Source organism: Cyrtonyx montezumae, unplaced genomic scaffold (genome assembly GCF_038088225.1).
Source record: "Cyrtonyx montezumae isolate F1298 unplaced genomic scaffold, pur_monq_1.0 scaffold_7, whole genome shotgun sequence".
Taxonomy (NCBI): Eukaryota; Metazoa; Chordata; class Aves; order Galliformes; family Odontophoridae; genus Cyrtonyx; species Cyrtonyx montezumae.
The window spans coordinates 34,586,009-34,607,244 of NW_027072078.1; the positions used below are offsets into that span (position 1 = coordinate 34,586,009).

Sequence of the window (21,236 nt, forward strand, 5' to 3'; positions counted from 1 at the left end):
ATAGCTCTCACTTCTTTACTTGCATTATTTTCCCAGTGTAAAGATTATTACTCTTCACAATAACATCACAATAGGTACAAATACGACTTTGCTAGGTGAGTGGGTAAGTGGGAGAATGAAGCAATCTTTTTCTGAGGGTGAAACGATAACAGAAAAAAATCCCACGTTCCTGAAGGATCACTCAGCTGTTCCTCTTGTGAAAAAGAGCCCCCCCATTAAAAAGTGCACCAGGAAAGAAATCCTTATATCCCTTTTCTTAGCCACCAAGTGCTTCACTTCCACAGCTCCGGGGCAGTTTCTTTTCCAGACAAATCAAGGAGCACAATCTCTGCCACTGCCCACATGTAGTGTGTTAAGTTGACCTTTTTTCCACCTGGTTCGAGTGTCTCTGACTGTAACCAGTGCTCATTTAGACATATAAGTGGTGGCAATAAAATGAAACCCAATAGAGAAACCCTCTGGTCCCACACAGATGATTCCTGTTCCACTTGCCTCCCACTGGAATTGGAACAGAGGCAGAGTCTCACAGTCCTAAGCCTCAAACATTCCTGAGTCCCTCCTTTTACCACACACAACTACACCTCTCATTCACCTCCACATTCAACAACAACAAAAGGAAAAGAAAATCTTCTCTGTGCAAGTTTCTGGCTCGGCACCTTGTATCCAGAGTACCCACACAGGTTGCTGGGAGCATCCCTCATGTGCTTGTGCAAAGGCAACGTGTGCTTGCTGCTCTACCACCTCTGCCCTAAGCCACAAGCAAGCTCAAGCACCCCCGCCCCCCTCCCACAGTTCCTTTAAGGAAACACACCAGGAGCTGTAGTTTCCCACAATGTAATAGGCAGCACTATAAAAAACTTCACTTCTCCTATTTCTGTAAGTACTCGCTTCTCTGTCACAGTATCAAACCATTTTCCCTTCCAGCTCTCATCTGCTTCACTTGTGCAGCTGTTCCAGTTATGCAGCACACACCATGCTGTAAAGCTCACTACAGCAGTGCAGAGAGGAGGTGTCAAAATCAGCAGAGGCTCTGTAAAGCTACTTGGATGGAAAGATGACAGCGAGGCACCAGAGATGATGCGTAACAAGAGCAACACAACAGTGACTGTGCATCCTCACATTTCTAGAAACACATCCAATCGGTTTTGGACATCTTTTTAACTTAAATTCAGACTCACAAATGGCATTTCTTGATCCAGTGAAACAAAGGCTCAAAGCAATCTGAAATTATCTTAAATCATTAGCTCATCTAGTTCAAACTACCATTAAGGAAATGATCAGATCTGATGCATACTGTTACTCAGCATCACCCTAAGGTGGGTTATTTTCAAAGGAAAACTCATTTTGATATTTGTGACAGGTATTAATAAAACCCTTAGATTCGGCAATTTAGTTATTCTGGAAACAAGCCCGGGCTGTTTTTAAAGGAGAGGCTGTTGATGGTAATTGGTTTGTTGCTGTAGAACGGAATGAGCAGGAACTGCCATGGGATAACCTGGTCCTTGGGGCAAGGCTGCTGTGTTACTCTGGTAAGCTGCCACATCCACCGCTGCCCCCACGTGCTGCTGGCTGTACGCTGCTGCGGGAAGGCCGGGGCTCTGGGTCACAAACGTCTGGTTTAACACTGAGTCTGGTCCTGGGCTGGAACAAAACAAACCAAATCCAACTCTGACAAGCTCACAGCTGTTTTTCCAATAAGAAGTTTCAAGTCCCTTCCAACCCAAACCACCCTTTCCGTGGAATTGCAGGATAACTTAAGAGTTTGCTGAAACGACTGATACCTTAAATAAGCAGTTTGTGCAGGCTGAGTTGCTCCAGAAGAATTGATATTTTGAGGCAGAGACCTGAGCTGCCCCATCTGGTCGGGTCCTAGGCCATAACCTTGGGAAACGGTGACCTGGTGAACACCTTGGATCATGTAGCTTCCACTAGGTGGCTGCACAGGATATGACTAAATAATAACAAAGAAAGGTATACATTTTCACATAAGTAGCAATAAATGTAGCACAGAATGCAATCCAATGAATAAATACTTTGAGGTTTGAAGTCTGAGTGAACTGATTTATACGGTTTTAAGAACAAAACACACAACTTCTCCTAACACACCTCTCCATCAGCAGGCCCCTCTTTCAACAATGCACTGCTAACAAGGTCTGGTTACTTATCTGAGAGAAGAACCTTTTTGCTCACACACACCACCTCTGCACCTCCCACAAACCTTACTTCCTTCCACCAATTTGCCTCATCTTTACAACTTTCAGTCCTCACTGTATTTTGCTGCACAAGCACAGCCAAGCAGGAAGACAAGCACCACACAAGATTTGTTGTTTTATACACTTCAGAATTTGAAACATCAGAACAGCTTCAGATTACAAAAGGAAAGCAAAAGCTTCAGCTTAAACTACAAGTGCAGGAAACTAAGTCTTCACTCAAATTCTGGTAGAAGCTGCTATCAGGCTATACTGCTCACTGCCTTTGGACTCTGTATGACACCAAAGGAGCAGACATCTCTGACAACACTGGGCACAGCACAAATCCCATTACCTTCTACTCTTCCCTGCTGGGAGCATTCCTATTGAAAGAAGTAGTGAACTCCTGCTGCCTTTTGGCTTAAGTTACTTTTTAACCTCCAAATATAACAATGTTTTTCACCAGAACCAGAAGTTAAGGACACTGGATTACTTGTAACTGACATTTTCAGATCTAGCAGTTGCTATAGCAACTATTCTTTTCCCAGGGAACAATTAACATTAAAGAAAATTCACCAGAAGTAAAGCCTCTCATCCTATGCTTCCTGTAACAAAAAAAGATGTTTTAAAATCCCTCTTTCCTCTCCATCTTTGTTTCCTAAGAATCTGAGAGATACTGTAAAATCAATCCTGAGCAACTACACCAACTAACATAACACCCCTCCCAACCTCCACCTTAGGAAACAGAGCTAAAACCAGACTGAGGTTTTGTACTCAGCAGAAGCACACTGCACTCATGATTAATGCACTAATAGCAAAGTTCACTCACATCTCTAATAGATAAGAAGGTAGCATTACTTTAAGAGTGAGAACATGACTCATGGCAAGAATATCCACCATGGTGCTGAACAACACTGAAACACAGAACTCCAATGGGAAAAAAAAAACCCCAATCACAGGAAGAATCTTTAAAACGTCTTCAATAAAGTATCTTCCTAATTAATGAGTAAACAAATCAAGATCTAGAGCTCACTGCATGAGCTAGTAACTGCAAATTAAAACACTCTGTTCGACTGCTTACACAATATTTTATTCTAAAAGCTACAGAAAGTCACCAGGCAATGTCAGATTGCTCGTAGGCCAGCAGGAAGTCTGCACTTCTTCATTTTTGCTGTCATCTTTTTAAATAGAAACCTATATTAGGAAAGTCTCTATTTCCAGACAGAGATACTGACCTGCACTGAAACACCAGAAGATGTAGGTGGGTATTGTGCAGGATGAGGGAGTTTGGAGTAGGCTGAATACATCGGTGCTTCATTCATCAGTTTGTTATAGAGCTCCAAAGCTTCCAGAACTTTCACGTTCAATTCAGATAATTCGGAATGTTTTCTGTTTCAAAACACAGGGAAACACTAAGTTCTCTCTAACATCTCTCATTAGATAGTAACCCAGGAGTGATTCATTAAAGGAATTTGAGTACAGAAGAAAAAAATACATATTTTCAAAGGTAGGTAGCAGATTTCTTGCATATATGTACTGTAAAACTGCCAGAACCTACTCTGCTTCTTCCACCACTGTCAGGAGAGCCAGAACGATGAACAACTAACCTTCCCTAGCCACAATAAAGCAGGCAACTTCACCAGTGTTAATTACCTTTTCACTGTAAAATATCCCTTATAGAGTTGAGGGGAAATGGAGAAAGTTGCTGTTTAACAGATTTTCCTATCACAGAGGACAGCAAACAGAAGATTAAGAATATCCACGCAGACTGCAAAAGCCTGTGAGAACCAATACAAAATGCACCCAGCAGTTCAGGAGAACCAAGCCTTAGATACAGAAGTCCCAGTTTGTGTACCAAGTATCAAAAAACAGAATGCAGAATGGTCTACCTCTCTCCTGCAACATTTTCTACTTTGGGAGATGAAGGAGAATATATCAAGAAAATGAATACAACGGCATGATTTGAAGTACTGGTAAATTATGCAGACTCCATGTTATGACTCACCTATCTATCTCTTCCAGTTTTTCATCTATCATTGGACCCATCTGCTGACAAATAACTGTAAAGACAGAAGAGCCAAGGTAGTTAACATACTGCACAGTTAATTTTAAAACATAACCAAAAAACACTTTGTCTGACTACATTAAGAATGCATCCACAATCAGAGTGGATCTAGTTGTCACAGAAGTCCAAATCCTCCACCCCAAACAGAGAAGGAAAATAGTTTGGTTATTCTGCTTTGTCATCTTCTCCTGCCCTTCCCTCTCCAAAGGAAAGCCTGTTGATGAAAGTCCCAAAAATTCTTTCATTTCTTCTTGCTGTATGCAAGGGCTGTGACTTATCTCTTACTGGAATACTCAGAGCACCTATGAATCTCTCCAGATTGTCCTCCCACCTCTGCCCCCCTACAATTAAACTCAGTTGTTCCTATATGCATTGAACTAATCAGATCATAAACGAACAGAATTTTCCCTTCCTTCTTAGCAAGCAGCACTTTTTTTACATCCAATTAATAGCTCATTTTCTACAGAGCTTAAATGGATGGATAAATCCTGCAAGGACCAGGCAAAGCACGCTCTCTAGAAGTTCAGCAAATTGCTTGGTTAAACACAGAGTTGGCTTGGCAACTATTAAAGAATGCAGAGGCATACATACAGCCCCGTGCTCCAAACTGTGAAATTAACTATTCTACAGCACACCATAATACACACCCTGGTTTCTCTGTGCTTAAAATAAATACAAAAGAATTACCATCTCAATTCACAGAAAATAATCACAGGAAGAAATGCAAGAACTAGCAAACCTGGCGTTCAAGTTTGTACCTTCTGAATCTAGAAGATCTGAATCAAGATTTAAGTCTGTAGGATCTATACTCTGAAGAACCTGTAGTGTTTTATCCATCTTATCCTGAAAGGTGGAAGAGAAGATTAACAACAGCTATTCCCAAAGCACGGCAGAGACCCTTTCAAGCTTCCAATTAAAAGTCTTACCTAACAATAGCAACCCTTAACAGCATCAAAATAATGCTCTAAACCATTTAAAATATCAGCACCTCTGTATATCGAGGTGGCTGCATACCTCATCTATATAAACTGGCTCAGGTTCTGCTTTCTTGATTTCTTCTGTAGTATCCTCAGGAACGCAATTTTTATCAGCAGTTGCTGGAAGAAGAAACATTAGTAACAGCAGAAAAGAAACTGCTTTCGCTTTATGCTACTTTGTATTAGTATTTTTTTACTTGCTTTTATGACACAAATTTGAATAAGTACTTTAAGCAGGGACCACACTGATCTGCTAGGGAAGTAATACCTTAATCTGACATAATGATGTGTCAAGTACCACAGTAAGAAGAAAATAACAAGTCAGAACCAAAAGAAACCACAAAAGCAAGCTACAGCAGCAGTAAATGCTTGCTTGCTTCAAACAACTTCAGGATTTCTCAGGATGGTAACAGGAAATTAATCTGATTATGAGCTAATTAGCAGTTCCATCACCAACCCACATTTCTAACATAAAAGGTCAGCTTTTAGTAGCAAACTTACCTGCCTCAGGTTCAACGTTTAAGTCAGAAGTCACAAAATTAGATGGAAACAGTCCCACCCCACGATGGTTTTCACCCTTCCACCAATTGGTGTCACTGGGGACAAAAAACCATGTTACAAACTTGGAACATTAACACTCAGCATCACTGACATTTTGTGCTTTGATAGGAAACCCATGAGATCTAAGGCAATATTGCCCCTGGTGCCCAGTAACAGTGGCAGCAGAGAGCACAGGTACAGAGCAGCCTAGCAGCAAAGCCAAAGCCAGAAGCTGGGTAGGGGCTGCTGAGGAGATCATGAAGTAGCAATCACTTCAAGTTTAAAGCACAGTTCTTCAGTCTGATGTGATGGTGGCCCATTATAGCTTCACCTCAAAGTTTACAAGAGGTACATGAGGACTAACATTAGAAATAATTGATCTGTCGAAGTCTATTAAATTAGAAAGGCATAAGCAAGTTCTGCATCTTAACTATCACTGCAAGAACAGTGACGACAGTTAATAACTATTGAAGCACTTCTCTTCAGTTTCACTCCTAACACAGGCAATGCTTGATAGCCAGAGATTTAAGTTTCTGGAACTAGCTGGAATTCAGCACTGTAATATGAGTACATATTTCTTATGACATGTTACAAACACATAACCTAAAAATTACAAATTGGACCTACACCATAGAATGAGTATCTAACAGAAGAAACAATTTTCCATTTCCACTTGGAAAAGCGAGATGCAGAATGTTTTCAAGAGATAAAACAACTCAGCATATGGAAATAGTGGATGATTAAGGGATTTGAAGAAGGCCAGAGTGACACTATACACGCCTGTGGAAAAGAAAGCATCAGGGGAAAAAACTGCTAGCCTAACACAGTTGCAGAATAAAGGCACCTTCATCTGAGCATATTGTACCTGTCATCCAAAACTAAAATAATTTCTCCACTTTTAAAGGTGAGCTCATTGTCCTCGACAGCTTCAAAGTCATAGAGAGCTCGCACCTTCCTCAGGGTCTGATTGGTCTGCTGGATTTCTGCAGATGGGTACAAGGGTTTGGTTTCCATTTGTTGCTGCTTCTGCTCTTGCAAGGACAACTCAATAGCTACAGTGATGAGAGGAAAAAACAAAGAGGTAGGTCTGTGTATTTCATCCCTCTGTACAAAGGCATTCCACTTTCCTAATTAACAATATATTTTAGCATTATGGTCTGTGCAAGTTTAAAATCTTTGCCCCAAACTTCAATCTATACTTTGACAGCTTTATTCTGCCCTGCAACAGAATTGAAAGGCCATCAGTACCTGTGCACAAGAAATGCTTCAAAACCAAACTTGAATCCTCAGCCTGTCTAGCCCTTGCTTTCAATTCTGTGCAGCAGAATAAAGTGCAGCTTCTTATTTCTATGCATTTTAGCACAACATTCCAGAGCACAAGTCCAACACAAGGCTGTGACTACTCATTTACCTTTAGCTATATCTTCATCCTCTTTGTTTTTGCTTAATGAAGAACCATTCTTAGCAGCATTTGTGGTAGCCTGCAAATGTATTAACAATAGAATAACTTCGTGTTACAAAGGAGGAAGAAAGCTGTATAATTACACACTTGAAAAAAAGAAGCTGTTCCTTGTTTGCTGCATTTCAGATGCAAGATGATGTTTCAGAAGAGCAAAATTACTTCACTCCAGAATCTCATCCACATTTTGTTTTCAGGAAGGAACAAAGTAAAATAAATAATCAGATCTCATTTATTTAAGGATTTCGTTTAAATAATGATGTCAGTAGCATTACTTAGATGAAGCTATTTGCATTTAAAAGACTGCTCCTTCCACCTTTGTCCTCCACCTCACCCCTCAAAGGGAAAGAAAAGCTCTTTGGAGACCTACATTTGTGAAGTTATTAAATTATTAACCAGGAGTAGGACTTGCTGCATGTGGAGAGAAATCTTTTAGCACGTAGCTACCCTCTGCCTCTGGTTTTGGGAGCATGAGAGTGAAGAGCATGTGGATATCAAGTTGGGAGCCTCTAAGCCTCCATAAGAGCACAGTGAAATCCTTCACTCTGACAGTGAAGTCTTCTTGCAGGAAGAAACAAACCGGTTTCAGATACTGGGATTATCAGTGGTTCTAGGAAACAATTCTGTACAAGTATACTAATAAACCTCACTTCGTTTGCAATGAAGTGTATGATGCAGAGACATCAAGATGTCATTTTTATATGCATCTGTAGGAAGAAAGCATAACTGGTTGCCAACACTCTCCATCTTCCATGTTTCTGCCATATGTTTTAACACTTATCCTAGATTTAGAGGTGAAAACATCTTTGTGGAGGAAGGAAAGATTGTAGAATTCAAAAAAACCCAACAAAAAACCCCACCACCTGTGTTTAATATAGTGAAAAGTGAACTTCATGGAAGGGATGCATAACAGAAGATATGCTTCTAATTTTGAGGACTGTTCTTCACCTAACTCATTTTGAACATGAGAATATGTAGAAGCATAAATAATAAAGCATTAAAAAAAATGAAAACTTGTCACCATATCTGCCAGCCAGATGATCAGGCACAGTATAGCACCACAAGTAAAAGAAAAAGAGCAAACGAGGTTAGAGACTGGAGCACCCAGCACTGCAGAGATGGACAACTCCTGACAAGGACAAAAAAAAACACAAATAGAAAAGAAGACTTAGAGAAGGAAAGCATGCACATCATTGTCAAAAAATGTCTCAGTTTCAGATACTACCAATTGTTTTGTGAGGCTCTGTGAAGGAAAGAAAAAGAAACGTGCTCCAAGTCAGCAATTAAACCCATGAGACACCAAGTACAAGGTGTGGGTGTAGGACTGCTTAGATTTTTAAGGTATGACAGGTTGATGAAACTCTAAAAAATGACCTAAAGGAAAGACAGATCTAAAATGAAACAACTCCAAGACAGTAAGAAATAACCTTTAGCATGTTCTCACTTGGGCAAGGAAATTACAAAGCAGAATGAAGTGATCCTCAGTGTGAGGAGGCAACCCAGCTACAACAAGGGTCCTGCTTCCCTCTGACCAAGAGATCAGGGCACAGCTTTTTCCTGCTGAGGTCTAACAGAAGTACTGTGTATTCCTAATTGAGCTTTTACCTGTGATCCAGCTGCAGGAAAAGTGACACCTTCTTCTTTTAAAGATTTAATAGTTGCAGATATTAAGCTACACTGTGGGTCTTTCTGAAATTCTTCTGACCACTCCACCATTAAAGTCTTCAGTTTCTCACTTACTTTTGGATGAGCCTAGAAGATAAAGTTGCATACAAAGCAATGCTTATGCCTGAAAGTTATTTCTGCTCACTTTAAAACACTTATTACTATAAATATCCATAACTGTCTTGAACAAAGGTTTTAAAACAATGTAGAATATATGCAAATTTTATGTGCTAACAACCTCATGCCAAGAGACAACCCAGCTGCAGAAAAGTCAGTCAGGCATCACTCCACAATATGGCTGAAGGACACACTTGTGAGCACACCTCAGCAACATTACACTGGAGCTGCTGTTAACCTCCTAAGAGTTTTAAAAGAATTACAGCAAAAAAATCTTCATTATAGCAGCTACCACACGTGCTAGCAGTCCCAGCATTATAAGAGTAAAACACAGAACAAAGCACTTCAGACTCCACATGCTTTCTGCTTTTATTTCCAGTTAATTAAAAGACTATATTGTCTAACCCCAAAGCAAACCAACTAACCACAAGGTGATGAATAAGAGCTCTGGGGCTGGTAGCTCACCTGATCTGTACTAAGGTATTTGTTAAGTTGTCTGAACTACTTTTTTTTTCCAGAGAAAAGGGAGAAAGCAAAGTTTTATAGGCCCTCTGGTGACTTTTTCTCCAAACGGGTCAGGGACAGAGGAAAACAAGTATTTCCCAACAACAAAATACATCACACTCCTGCAGGCAACTCCTCAGTGGGATTTAAGGCTTGTTTTTATATTCACAAGTGCTGTCAGTCCATGAAGGTCAATGTTCTATTTCAGAATGGACTGTGGCTAACGAGAATAAAGAGGAGGACTTCAAGACCTATTTTTGCATAGAAAGTGAGAAACAGAAAGAGCTGTGAACTCATTTTGCTTCCCAGCAATGTTATTAGTTTCCTTAATTGCTTTGCTCAACCCCTGATGTTTCGAGGCCTCCCATCCACTTGAAGACTATCTTCTTTAGCCATTTTTGTCTTCAACTGGAACAGTAATTACGGGAAAGCTGCCTCTGCTTACTCAATTCCTCACATCCAGATTTAGAACCCATCAGCTGCATGCCTGCAACCATTTTGGTCTTCCTTCCCTGGTTACCTCCTCATTCAGTGCTTGATCATCTCTAGAAATTGAGAAAGTCATCTGAAGACTTCCTACTTTCCCTTACAGTTTTCACAGTTCTTGTGTACTTTAGCTTATGAATTTCATTGAAGCCAAATAACTTTTCAAGGAAAACTACCTTCACTATTATCCAGCTAAAGAGCTCAGGAAGGGTCACAGATTTTAATTAAAATTGCTCACAATTTCATTAAATTTGGAGCAGATAGTGAGCATCAGCCTGTCACGTGCTTAAGGGTAGAAATGAAAATGCACTAATTCCACTAATAAGACAAACCACCAGCAATACCTGCAGCTGCATCAAAACTAAGAAATGCCACTGGTGTATTAACTCAAACATCTGTGCTGCCAATTCATTGCTAAACTGAGACAAAGCAAAGCAGTTATAAAAATAATTCCACCCCACTACTTGAAGTCATAAAAAATTACCTTATTTATTATACTTCGAGCTTCACCAGCAAAATCACGAGAACACACTTCTAAGTGAAATATTTTTCCACAGTTTGATACACAGGCTCCTAGAAGCTGACAACAGAAACACGGTTATGAAAATGTCCAACAAAAATAACCCAAAATAAAAGCACAGAAAAATTAAATTTCACACTTTGTTCAGCACGCACACTCCCACTGACTTCTACTGAAGAAACTTATTAACTGATCAGTACACACATAATAGCTCCATTACATTAAGAAGTACAGAAGTTTTGGAAGCTAGGGATAGGCCACTCACTGTAAGTGCCTGCAGAGCCACATGGGGAACTTTGTGATTTACTCTCCTCATGATGGCTCTAAGACAGTCCTTTGCCCTAAAAGAAAAAGAAAATATTAGTGAGAAATATGACTCTGTAGAACAAATTATAGCAGATGCTCACATTTGTTAAGCAAACAAAACTGGCTCTGCTGAAAAAAAAAAAAGTAACCTAACCCATACCTCTCCCAGAACAAGTCTGGAAGAATATTTAGCACATTACTAGTTCTTAAAAGTGTACTGGATTGGAAGACTCCATTTTTGTGCTGACATTCCATATTAATTTCCATAATACTGTCATAACAGGTCACGAAGAGAGCAACTGCCACCAAGCTGAGGAAATGGATTTGAAACAGACAATGAAATAAATGCCTGCATTAAAAAAAAAAAATCAAGAGCAGTGGTGATCAAGTGGTTACTTAACTGGCTACTGCAAAGGCTCCCTATAGATTTAAAAGCCATGTTCACAGGTTGCTGGCTCTTGGGTCCTGTTTTCATGAAGACACTTAAGATGCATCACGATTTTTTAATCTGCTCCAGTAAAAGCTGAGGTAAGTAATGAATAATGATTAACAATTCAAATGTCACTCTACTAAGGAGCTCCATGCATAAAAATGAGCATTAAAGGCATGTAAAGGCTACAAGAGCTGATGCATATGTTATTCCCACGCTGCCAGTTCACAGTTTTGTGCAGGAAAATTAGGTTCTGTTGGAAGAAGCTGAGCCAGAAGCTCCTCTGTGCTCACCACACATGCCTCGACCTCTCAGGGAGCCAAAGGGCTGGAGCCAGCAGCAGCTGCCTCACACAAACTGGGCATATTCTATTCAGAAGATGAAAACTATTCTGAAGGTGAAAGAAAGCTTGCAAACGTCCCCACTGGATGGATGTGGTGGTCCCAGTACCATCTACTCTGCTTCACCACCACAGTCCTAGCGTGCTCAGTGATATACACACAGCCAGAGAAGCTTAGGTTTAGTTCTGAGTACATTTCTCCATGGCTTATGACCTTCAACAAGTCAACATAGTTGTTGCTGAAGTGTGTATTCATGTTTGGGGAAGCAAGAATATTTCTTTCCAGAAGACAGCTCCTAATGGATGGCAGGAGAGGAAAAAAATGACACCCAATTAAAGTGAAATACACTAGCAGCAGTCATTCTTGAAACTCCAAAATGAGAAGCCTTAAGTTTTTAAAACACCCCTCAAAAGGAAAGGATTCAGAACAGCCCCTTCTAGAAATTGTTGTCACTAAGAAAAGATATAAGTATTTTTAAAAAGGACTCAAGGTACATCCTATATTTCTTTCTTGAGAACTAAAGATTCTCAGATTGAAGAAATGTGCTATTCTTTATGGGATGCAATTAATGCATAAAGAACTTTCTCAATGTAGTAACCTTAAACATGACATCTACGTTATGAAAAAAGAAAAGTTTACTATCACTTATGGATTCAAGACACACAGTTGTAGAGTTAAAAGATGTATAGTTAGCAGAGTAAACAATTCAAACAAATATCATAGTCAGGATGTATAACTGGAAAGATTATTGTGGTGGAAAGGAATAATTGAAAATAAATGAAATGCTCACCCATGCCCTCAGGGAAAAAACTCTAAAGTGAGCAACCTCCAGAAAAAGATCCTTCCCCAGTGGTGGTCAGCCCTTCAATGGAGTCTGGGAGAGGTGGAGCCAGACTCCACCCCTTCTGGTCACACAGGTGCATTGCCTTCACCTGTGCTCCTGTGGCTGGCTCAGTGCTCACCTCAGGTGATCCATCAGTGGTTCAGGCCATGATTCAACAGCTCCCATACAGAAACTAGTTGTAGACTTTGTAGTCATCTTGAACATTTTATAACTCAGAAAGATTACCTTAAATTTTTATCCATTATAAGATCACTGAATTACCACTTTCACGTCAACGTTATTACTGAAGGTAAACTGATTCAAACTGAGTTCAATACTGATCCCACTTTTTACTCCTTTCTTCTCCTCCATCAATCCCTCTCTTCCTAATGAACAAATTCCCCATCACAAATAGCTAACTGCCCCATATTTCTTTTCCACAAAGAAACTAGCTCACTTTTTCCTGCTGGCACAGCTGCTTTTCAAGATCATTAAATACTAATAATTTGGTATGCTGTGCTAGAACTGGAACACTCAGCATCTACCAACTGCTCTACTGGAAGTCCTGCTGGAATACTTCCCTGGAAGAACTTTAAAGCCAACCACACACACCTGTAGAGCTCACAGAAGTGCTGGAGCAGTGGTGCTTTCTGTGCTGCTGAGTACAATGAGTGTTTTCAGATGCCTTACTTCTGAAGCAATGTTATTCACACCAACATGAAATCACACGTCACGATGCCCAGTACAACTTACCCATTAGGAGTACTTCCAACTTTGTCACATATATCCATAATAAGCCCCCAGTCCTCACTGGTGTTGTGTTCATTTGTAGCCTTTTCTATAAAGAAAACAAGACTGATTAAGCATAATACTTTATTGAATTCATGTTCTAGTGAACACTTTCATTGACAGCCATAAGAAAAAGAAAATTCTGCACGTAAGACACTGAGATTAGTGCTACTTTTTGATATTTTATCAAGCAGCATGTGTTTTCACATAGTAAGAACAGTATTGGAATAACAAATGCATTCACTATTTAAAAGATCCTAAAACCAAAATAACACCAAGTGTAATGTTGTTAGGAAAAAAAAAAGAGAGAAAATTGCTTCTGCACAGTTTGTTTAGTTTTTGGTCAGAGCCCTAATTCAGAGCTTGCTCAAGGTCTTCTCATCTTGGCATTCAGGATGTATTCCACACGGATGTCCCAAGAACACTAGATACATCTCTTAAGAAAAAAATATCTTGTTCTTAAAGCAGCCTGCAAGACTTTTCAGGAAATCCAAACATCACATCAAGTGTCACATGAAGTGAGTGAGAAGGAAGCATTAAGAAAGGTCCCAGAAGCGGCCAACTGAAAACCAAACAGCCCTTCCTAAAGAATGCAACTCTAATTAATACTTACGACATTTAATTAATACATGAACAGATAAAGCTTCACGTTATTTATTTCTGCCCTCCCTTTAAGTTTTTGATGTTATTTTCATGCCGTGTTAATATTATGATAGCACTGGAATAACTCAAAATATTTTACATACCCCATTTGCTGCCTTAAGATTTAATTTTACTGAGCTGTTTTAATATTTTGGCTGAATTCAAAGGTAAGAGCTTTTTGATATTTATGTCCTACATTAATTCTGTCAGAATGCACTTCATAAACAATCAAGAGAGGATCTTAATCACTACTTTAACTACATTTATTTTGCTCTGAGAAGCCACTAAGTCCCTTTGGGATCAGTATGTGAAAGGCTACTTAGCAGACGAAAGCTGAACATAATGGTCTCTCGCAATTAATGTGATGGTGTTCTGTGATTGAAGCTGTTTCCAAATTACAAGGTTTGCTGACACCAATGCTTCCTCAGGACAAACCCACTTTTGTATGTGCAATTAAGCAACTCCTCTGATAATCAACACCACTACTTAGTTCCATAGTCAAAAGTTGCAGCAATCCTTGGCTGCAGATTGGCTTGCACAAAGCAAATGCGAGCACAGCAGCACCCCTGGAAACCTTTTATTATGGATGGAAGAGCAGATGAAGGAGAAGGAATGGAAATTTGCAGTTTTGGCCGTACATTATCCTCACAGTCTCAAATAAGCATTTAAAGAAAGCAAATGCTGTGCTGAAAGAATGTTCCTACAGCACAAACCTTAAAATACTTATCCTGGAAAGACACAGTTGTTGAATTTTCTTGTAGGTACATGGATATTTTTAGGATAGTAACACAAAATTCATGGCTCGCTCCTGAAATCAAATGACTGCCTGCAATTTTATACAGCTTAACATGCAATTTTCTTCAGAAAAAAAAAAATCAGAGGGAAACAAAGAGCACCCACAGGCACAACGCTTCCCAGCTCCATGGACTGAACGTGCAGAACACAAAGCCACGTGAAGAACAGCACAGTGCTCCGTGCACACAGCCCCAGCCTGCCTGCAGAGCTGTGCCACACGAAGCTGCTTTCTAACAGCCTCTGTGGCACCAGTAACACACCCACTCTGCTCTGCTGGGCTTTAATCCTGCTGCCTGACATCGGTTGCTCTGATGCAAAACCTGCCTTGCTGTGAAATTCCCAATGCTGCATTTTGGTTTCTCCCAACCTCAGCAGTGCCCACTGGCTGAGGAGTGATGTGTAGTCACACAGATCCAAAAACACTGCCTGCAAGAGCATGTAGTAATGATTTCCTGACACATAAACATGGATGTGCATCAGACTCCTTCCTGTATCTACGTTCACTGCTCCACGAGTAGATGTGGTCCTGCTGGAAATAGGAAGGCTGCCCTATGGCAAACCCTTTTGAGGTTTTCCTCCTCACCAGCATGACAAATTTAACAGCATCTGACGTTTTGCTTGCCACCAGCCCCAGCTGAAGAACAATCCCAGAGGATAACTACTTCACAGACACTAAGACACAGGCTGTGACCAGAGGAAACAGATGTGGGAAGATGCATTTTCCAAGATTTCCTCTGTGCTAAGGGAATATAAGGCAAAAAGTCATGACTTACACTCTGCAGCTCTCCAGCTGATGAGGGAACACTAAACTTGAGCTTAGTTCTGCACACATAATGATAAAATTATAATATGTTTATTTTTACTGCTGGTTTGAATACTAAAAAACATCAAAAAAACCCTACCTCCATCCCCAACCCACAATTAATCACTTTCAACTGGATCAGTTCCCTGATCTGATTTGCCATGCAGCTGCATGAAAAATCATGCCAGCACAAGAGAGGAGATAGCACTAAAATGAGCTGCTGGGGACAGGATGGGAACTGTTCACTGGAATGACTGCCAATAGAAAAACTGCATTAAAACACAGCCACCAGCTCTCTGTGGGGAGAAGACAATGCCTCTACCACACAGCACTCCAAAGGACTGCTGCAGATGAAAGGAGAGCAGGAGGGACCTCTTCCCAGCCTGACTGCACCCGTCCTGTTCCTCTTATTTCCCAAGCAACCCCCTGCCCAAGCAGCTCCCAGCCCAGGTTGCACAGCTCGGTGTCCAGGTGGGTCCTGAACGTCTGCAGAGAAGGAGATCCACCACCTCTGTGTGCAGCTCCAGTGCTCCGTCACTGCACTGTCCACTTAGCACACATCTTACAATCCTGTTCTGCTGGCAGCTCTGCCTCTCCATGCTTTGCACACACAGCCTTAACACCTGCAAAGGACGTCGTTATTTCCTCCTGAATTCCCCTGAGCAAATAAACAAAGAAGGTAGCCATTCCTATCCTCCTGTCAACTTTTACACTACAGAGAAAAACAAGCACTCAAGCACTGATCCTGCACAAAGAACCTTCCAGTTTGAGATGATGTTCATTACAGCCTGATCACTAAATGATAATTTCCTAGAGACCGACTTGCATCCTGAAGCAAAATGAAACAGAAGCCTGGAGGGGCACACATGAAGTTTTACTCAGTGCCATTCATTCATGTGTATGTAAAAACAGCATTCATATAAACGATTAGAAGAAATAAATGGAGAATTACTCCAGATTGCTGATGTTCCAAAGAGTAAGAGCCACATAAAGGAACTTCTGGAAAGCAGAAATTGAATCCTACACACCTTCTTTTGTTTACTTTGCCTTTGTATGCCCAAATTAGTGAAAAGGCAAGAAAATAACAACCCAGCTTTGACTTAATTACTGCTTAGAAATGCCATCACTTCAGACATGCAGTGATCAAGGCAGGGCTGAGGCTGGAAGCAACAGTCTTGGTGATGAGAAAAAAGTGACATGACATTGCAGACTCAGAAACCAAGAAATTTTATCAATCTAATCAAAGTAAAGTCATGGACTGAAGACATGACCCTAGACCAAATGTTAAAGACAAGAATTATTACTGAGAAATGAAAGGGAAGCACAATGAATTTCAATAGAATGCAGCTATTCTTCCAGGCAGGACACCAAGGCTTAATTTGTCAACCAGTCCAGCATGCAGTGAAATATTTCATAGGAAACCACATGTGAGTTATTAGCTACAGTTCTTGGATCACTTCACATTATAAGGAAGATACGCTGTGATGTAAAGCACTCCAAAGAAGGCCAGGAGCTGAAGACATAAAGAATTGGTCTTGAAATGAACATGCTGGAGTAAGGGTCTGCAAAGGAAGCTAATGAAGTTGGAAGGTATTATCAGTAACAGAGAAGACCAAAATGTCACATAAGGAGAACGTGAACTACTGAGGACTGGGTTAGACAGAACAAGACAGCAGCAGGACAAAATGCAAACTCACACAGCCAGTCTGACAAAGATTCCCCTAGGAACAAGATGTCAGTGGTTGGAAACAAGAGGAGAAGCACAAGCATGCCGAGTGCAAGCACAAGAGAACACAGAACGCCGCATGAAGCAGATACAAGGAGGCAAATATAACACTGGGATAAAACACAGCAGGTAAACACTTGAGCAAAGAACAAGGGAACACAAAATGTGATCATGCAAGTTACCGACTACTCGTGACATGGCGTGCAACTCTGGATGCCATTCAAACTACACAGAAAAATACTTCCTACCCCCTTGACTGTGCTAACAACCTTACAAAAGAAGGCTAACTAAACAAAGGATGAAAAGGAGTAGGCTTGTCCTCTGCTGGAGGAGCAACCACTTTTAGAAGATGAAGGTTATTTAAGGAGAAGGCTTACGATGGGAAAGCAGCAAGTGCATCCGAACTAACAGTGAATAGATTTAGGTACAAAAATGCTTCAAACCCTTTATAGAACTAAAATCTTGTGGTATTCTCACAACCAAAATAAAAACCCACCAAAAAACAACCCACAGACGAAAGAAACAGAACTTCTGAAACTATCCCATAGGTTAATCTCATGGAACTGCAACCACAGACAAAGCAACCAAAGCGAATGCCGAGGAAGTAAGGCTACACACACGTGCTGAAAAGCAAACAGATGAGTTTAGAACTAAGAAAACAACAGCTGCAGCTGTGTTTATCTATAATTTCTAAAGGCCCTCTCCCAAGGAAGCTGCAATACCAAAGGCATGGTCTGAAGAGATATCTGAACCAACCCCATTTCTCGCAGTCACCAGAAGCAGGGCTCCATTTCCCCCACTGACCTCCCCAGGGAGCCCTGCCCCTCCTCACTGTCACTTCACAGCCTCTGAGGAGCTGAAAATAAAACTCGAAATCATACAAAAGTTAAAGCTCAACAGAAGCATGAGCAGCCCCAGGTGAGTACCTCCAGTGAAAGTACAGAGCAACCAAGTTCAATAACCTGACACTCGTGTTGTCTAATTCACAGAGTAATAGTGACTAAAAGAAGAAAAGCTCCTAGGGGCAAAAAGGAGATTTTCCTTGGCAAGGGTCTGTAAGATTTAGCCTCAATAATTATGAAGATCCCAGCCCACTGCACTTGTTTAATTAGTTCTACTCACTATGTATAAAACAAGTTTAAGAAACAACAGGCACACTGACCATCACTCTGTAGCCCTATATACCTTTTGAGTTGTTGCAGCTTTTCAGTTTGGCAAAGAGGTCTGTACAGCTGTGAGCCCCCAGTCCAAGAAGTCTTCACATCAGAGCTATGAGAAAGGTCCAGAGCACACACATGCTCTTTGAAACAAGTGCACTGGGTGAAGCTGCTACTTCACCTTGACAAGTGGGCGGTTAGACTGGATGATCTTCCATTTCTTGTCCAACCTTGATGACTGCATGATTCATTTTAGATACAGGTCAACACCAAAGACAGCTGAAGGCAATGCCTTCAGTATACAAACTCTGAAGGCACGTGAAAAGAAAACTGCGTAACTTATGGAATCCTTAGAGCTGGAAGGGACCTCTGAGAGCCATCTAGTCCAACTCCTCTGAGATAGCCAGAGGTTGCATAGGTTGCCCAGGGCCTTATCCAGCCTCACACTGCAAGTCTCCAGGGACAGGGCATCCACCTCATCACTGTTCCAGTGCCTCACCACTCTCACTGTAAAAGACTTTTTCCTTTATCTAACCTGAATCTCCCCTCTTTGAGCCTGAAACCATTTCCCCTTGTTCAGACCCTGCTCAAGAGTCTGTCCCCTTCTCTCCTGTAGCTCCCATTCAGACACTGAAAGGCCACTATTATCAGGTCACCTCAGAGTTCTCCAGGCTGAACAGCCCCAGCTCTCTCATCCTGTCTTCATAGGAAAGCTGTTCCATTCTGTGGACTGTTTTTGTGGCCCTCCTCTGGGCACATACCAACAGGTCCACATCCCTCCTGTACCAAGTACTCCATATCTGGATGCAACACCTCAGGCAAGACATCACCAGCATAGAGGGGCAGAACCTACACTCACACAAAGGAAATGGGGTGTTGTTAACGTGAGCACCGAAAGCCATCACTTCTTCATGTCAGTGCATGCTCCAGCCTGGCCAGAATCCTGCTGTGGGGAACCTGCAGCCAACTGGAGGGAACCTGCTTTTGGAGGTTGCACTGGGGGATCTCCAAGGTCCCTCCCAACCCCTAAGGTTCTGTGATTCCATAACGATGAGTTATTTTCGTACATAATGATGAATTCTTCTCGTAGGCACAGGAAACGTGAGCCTGACCCCGGTGTTTGGTTTATTTTAATCGCTTTTGCTATGCTGCAATTCAGAAACGGCCCTTTAAAAACCAGAAAGATGAAAACAAGACACGGAACAAACTCGATGACCGTAAAGCACAGCCCGGTCCGAACCAGCCCGGCTGAGTCACGGCCGCACCACCCCGGCCCGATCCCGTCCACGGTTTTGCAACGGGACGGAGCTCCAGCTCGGGCCGACCCGGGGCTGCGTCCCACGGACACCCAACGGGCGCTACGTGACCCCGCCGCCACGAACGAGGCAGATTTTCACCTCCACAACTCCCATCCCGAACCGAAGATCCCCACACACCGCCCCAGCGCGGCCCCGACAGGCGGACGGGCACCGCCTCCCCTCGCAGGCCCGAGTCGCGGCCTCGGGCCCCAGCACCGCGCCGAGGCGACCCGCGAACCGCCGCACCCAGCCGCGCTCAGCTCACCCACGTCCTGCTCGAAGGGGTTGGAGCCGAACAGCGGCATCTCGGCAGCGGCCGCACGGCCCCGCTCCGCCGCGTCCCCTCGCCCCGGCCCGCAGCCGCCCCGCCGCAGGCCCCCGAGGCCGCCCGCAGCGCCTGCACGCGTGGAGCGGGGAACGCCGCAGCGGCACCGCCGTCACGCGGCGGTACAGAGCGGGGAACGGCGGCACGACGCGGGTGGACTCGACGAGACGGGACGGGACGGGGGACGAAGAGCGGCGGCGCGGAGTTGAATCAGGCACTGTGCGGGGCAGCCCGGGGGCCTCGCGGGGCCGGGCTGGGGGCGGGGCCTTCGCGTGACGTCACTGTGAGGTGGTCCCCGAGGCAGGCGTGGGCTGTTCCGTTTGCTTCGCTTTATCCCTGCGGAAGATCCCACCCGGGGTGTTTTATTTTCCCCCCCGCTGTCAGAGTCTGACTTTAAAAGATGTCTGAGCGCTGTGGGGGTGTGGCTGTGAGGAGCTGGAGGTGCCCGAGGGGACGCGGGCGGGGCCTGCACCTCCGGGGTGCGGCTTGGGGCCTTCAGCTGGCGGCCGTGGCCTGTGGGGAGGGGCTGCAGTGGGGTCTTAGCGGCCTGTGGGCGGCCAAAGCCCGCTGCTTGCGGTGCCCGGCAGCTCCCTGCCCCTCCCCGCCCGAGCGCGGAGTGACCTCAGGCGCGGTCACCGCTCCGGATTTCCTGGCCTGATCTCACGGTCTGAGCCTGAGTCACCGCCTGCTGCGGTCGCCCTTTGCTTCAGACATACCAGCGTTTTTATCTCGGCTGTAAGCACGTTAAGCAGCGAGTTGGAACTGGATGGTCTTTAGGGTCCCTTCCGGCCCAAGCCATTATATGAGTATTTTTAGTATACTTTCAAAGAATTTTGGATCATCTGTGAGGAATTGAGCCTTGAAGAACGCACTGATGCTTCTTGAAAACTGAAGGCAGTTTGTGTTTCCTGAAGAAACCTATTACCCAACGCCCTTTGGCTTTGCTGGTGGTGGGGCTGCGTGGCTGCTTTCTGGGATGAGCTTCCGTCGCTCCGTGGTCGGGTTGGAGCGGACTGCAGGTGGCACCGCACTCCCACTTTCATGGGCAGGCAGAGCTGGAAATGAGCTCATTTTATGGCGAAACGGAGTGCTTTTCCCTCGGTCCTAAATTTCCTAATTAAATTGAAATTATCACTTCATTTAGTGAATCAAGCGGAGTAAAAATGGCATTAATTTTTCTAATTGCCTTAAAAAGGAAGGATGAATCAATTTGTACAGAAATGCAATAAACACTAATATTGTCTGGCTGAAATTGAAAAACGTAATGAGTTCTGTTGAGG

At 42.8% G+C, this 21,236-nt stretch overlaps 1 protein-coding gene across 2 annotated transcripts; it reads right to left on the bottom strand.

Annotated features, from left to right (window-relative positions):
* Positions 1–1,395: 1,395 nt before the first annotated feature.
* STAM2 (signal transducing adaptor molecule 2) lies at positions 1,396–20,022 on the bottom strand. Of its 2 annotated transcripts, none has more exons than XM_065751402.1 (14): positions 19,897–20,022; positions 13,176–13,260; positions 10,788–10,863; positions 10,487–10,582; positions 8,836–8,982; positions 7,183–7,252; positions 6,637–6,823; positions 5,733–5,827; positions 5,269–5,351; positions 5,013–5,097; positions 4,195–4,249; positions 3,425–3,578; positions 1,782–1,951; positions 1,396–1,641 (listed from the first exon to the last, which is right to left on the bottom strand). In XM_065751402.1, exons 1-14 carry the CDS (start codon positions 19,934–19,936, stop codon positions 1,422–1,424), a joined length of 1,563 nt encoding a protein of 520 aa, XP_065607474.1. In that variant the 5' UTR covers positions 19,937–20,022; the 3' UTR covers positions 1,396–1,421. The 2 variants fall into 2 exon arrangements, with proteins under 2 accessions (XP_065607474.1, XP_065607475.1); XM_065751403.1 differs by lacking the exon at positions 19,897–20,022 and adding an exon at positions 16,479–16,954.
* Positions 20,023–21,236: the final 1,214 nt, after the last annotated feature.

Coding starts and splice junctions, on each gene's coding strand:
- STAM2 (XM_065751402.1), bottom strand. CDS start 19,936: ATGCCGCTGTTCGGCTCCAACCCCTTCGAGCAGGACGTGG. Junction 10,864..13,175: donor GTTGGAAGTACTCCTAATGG/GTAAGTTGTACT, acceptor TTTTTCTTTTAG/GGCAAAGGACTGTCTTAGAG. Junction 5,828..6,636: donor ATTTTAGTTTTGGATGACAG/GTACAATATGCT, acceptor TTTTGTCCCCAG/TGACACCAATTGGTGGAAGG.